At 31.7% G+C, this 2,635-nt stretch overlaps 1 protein-coding gene across 1 annotated transcript; it reads left to right on the top strand.

Moving 5' to 3' along the window:
• The first annotated feature begins 6 nt into the window (after window positions 1-6).
• LOC108740261 (methylthioribose-1-phosphate isomerase) lies at window positions 7-2,209 on the top strand. Its single transcript, XM_025979715.1, has 6 exons — window positions 7-283; window positions 715-950; window positions 1,009-1,217; window positions 1,309-1,472; window positions 1,605-1,806; window positions 2,009-2,209. Exons 1-6 carry the CDS (start codon window positions 152-154, stop codon window positions 2,119-2,121), a joined length of 1,056 nt encoding a protein of 351 aa, XP_025835500.1. The 5' UTR covers window positions 7-151; the 3' UTR covers window positions 2,122-2,209.
• The last annotated feature ends 426 nt before the right edge of the window (window positions 2,210-2,635 follow it).

Consider the following 2,635-nt stretch of genomic DNA (forward strand, 5'->3'; position numbering starts at 1 on the left):
AAGATAACTTTTTATCTTTCAAATTTTGTTTGCAAGTTGTGGTCATTTAATCATATCAGTTAAGCACAATTAACATTGCACAATAAATAAAAGGCGTGCTGTACTTTTTTGGGACCTCTAATTAAAATTAAGAAAAGCAGTAACAGTTATAATGACTTTGGAACCAATTAGATATAAAAATAATCAACTGGAAATTCTTGATCAATTACTTCTTCCAGGGCAATCCAAATATATAAAAATAAATGGGGTTGAAGATGGATGGAATGCTATACGAAACATGCAAGTAAGAAATATAAAAAATTATTATGTGGGACATTAAGTTATTTTTCTACAAAACTAAACACCTATAGGTATGTATTTAGTAAAATCTTTCTATTAGAAAATTAATGGGGTCGAATTTCATCGTGGGAGGCTTTTACAAGTATATTTTCTAGTTGCATATTTGAGAATATTTAGCAATTACAAGTATTTATTAATAATTTATTTGTTTTATTAAAATATATAACCTTAACGCTAATGTCTTGTTTACATGTCAATCATAGATATCAATAGATAAGTTGTCAATTTTGACAATAAAAAAATGATCACTGCTGACATCTGTGCCAACATTAATAAACTAATTTGTAAAATGCACAGGGCTGTAATAAGGTTTTTGTACAGGACAGGACGTTATGATTTTTTGTTTATCATTTAATTGGTATCTTGGTATCATAGGTCAGAGGAGCACCTGCTATAGCAATAGTGGGATGTCTTAGTTTAGTAGTTGAGTTAAATAAACAACAATTTTCAAATAAAGATGAACTGCGAGATATAATTGGGGATAAATTGAAATATCTGGTCAGTGCTAGGCCAACTGCGGTAAACATAAAAATAGCGGCAGATGAACTGACTAATTTGGCCGGAAATCTTTCAAAAAATGAATCAATTTCAGTTGAAGAAATGAGAAAAAGGTGTATTTGCATACCGTATAAATTTTTTATCAATAGATATGAAAACAGATACTTGTAGATTTATTGCGGCGATAGAAAGTATGCCAGAAAAAGATCTAAATGATAATAAAAGCATTGGTGATCACGGTGCCAAAGCCGTTTTAGATTTGTATCCAAAAAATTCAAAAGTAACTATGTTAACTCACTGCAATACAGGATCACTAGCTACCTACAGCTATGGTACTGCACTAGGGGTCATTAGGTCTTTACACGCCCAAGGACGTTTAGGTAAATAGTTTTTATTTAAATTATACATTTTGAAGTAGACGGATTTCAAGAGGTTGTGCGAAGAAATTAGTCAATCTTTTGCTTCTTCTAGAGCATGCGTACTGCACAGAGACGAGACCTTATTTACAGGGTGCTCGCTTAACGGCTTATGAACTGGTTTACGAAAAAATACCTTCAACTCTTATTGTTGATAGTGCTGTTTCAGCTCTGATGAAAGAAAAGAAAATTTCTGGGGTAGTAGTAGGCGCAGACAGGGTAAGTTTAAAAAGAACATTATAAAAGGTGCAAATTTTTCGGAAATAGTGAAAACTACTGAAATAAAAATGGGGGTGTCGATCAGTCAATATAGTCCTAATAGATATTTGAATTTTGAACTTTATTTTACAGGTTGTTGCAAACGGAGATACTGCAAACAAAATAGGCACATACACAATTGCGGTTGTTGCAAAATATCATAATGTACCATTTTTTGTTGCCGCCCCTTTTACCTCAATTGATATGAACATTAAAAGCGGGCACGAAATTGTTATTGAGGAAAGGCCGGATAAGGAAACAACACATTTTCAAGGATTAAGAATAGCTGCAGAAGGTGAGTAGTAAAGAGAGCACAAATATTTAAAAATTGTATTAGGTGCCTAATAATGTCCCCGCATGTCTCTCAGCTTAGTTTAATTAAAACTTTGTGTGATTAGAATAATCCACTTGTTTTTTTGGAATGACAATGGTAAATCACATGAGACAATTTTAGTCATACCACTAATTTTTTTTCTTTTATTGTTTTTTATCAATAGGTATTCCGTGTTGGAATCCTGCTTTTGATGTCACTCCTGCATCCCTTATCACTGGAATTATAACCGAGAGAGGTGTTTTTCGACCAGATGAATTAAAAGATCTGAGATTGTAAACTAGATTTAATAAGTTTTGATGTTTTATTTGCTTTTTCTGTATGTAAAGAAAAGTATATTGGAATTAAAAGCCGTTTCGTACCCTAATTAAATATTACTTTTTTTGACGAATTTCATTCTCGTTTCGTAACCTGAAGATAGGTTGCGTCTAATGAGTTATATATTTGAGTATTATATTTAATGTGTCAATATCTTTTATAATTTGACACATATAGTCTTTGGGTACTAAAATCCGCGATATCACTTCATAAATGGAAATCATTGGGACGTGGATTTTTGCAAAAACAATAGGTATTTGTATGCCATTTTCATTTCAGTTCTATCTATGTAAAAAGTGCTAAATATCAAACAACACAAGAGTTCATCAAAAAGTTATTTAAATTTACCTACATGCGCTGTCATAGCCATTATGTATTTTTGAAATCAATGGCTGGCGTCCGCCATATTAAATATTTCACTACAAGTCGATAATTGTAATGATTGACAAGGAAAACATTTTGAGACTAAAAATGT

This window comes from Agrilus planipennis, unplaced genomic scaffold, assembly GCF_000699045.2.
Source record: "Agrilus planipennis isolate EAB-ADULT unplaced genomic scaffold, Apla_2.0 scaffold291, whole genome shotgun sequence".
NCBI lineage: Eukaryota > Metazoa > Arthropoda > Insecta > Coleoptera > Buprestidae > Agrilus > Agrilus planipennis.

Bases quoted from the DNA above. Each gene is read 5' to 3' on its own strand.
- LOC108740261 (XM_025979715.1), top strand. From the start codon at position 152: ATGACTTTGGAACCAATTAGATATAAAAATAATCAACTGGAAATTCTT. The intron at 1,473-1,604 runs GTAAGTTTAAAA...TTTATTTTACAG, and splicing joins TAGTAGTAGGCGCAGACAGG to GTTGTTGCAAACGGAGATAC. The intron at 1,807-2,008 runs GTGAGTAGTAAA...TTTTATCAATAG, and splicing joins ATTAAGAATAGCTGCAGAAG to GTATTCCGTGTTGGAATCCT.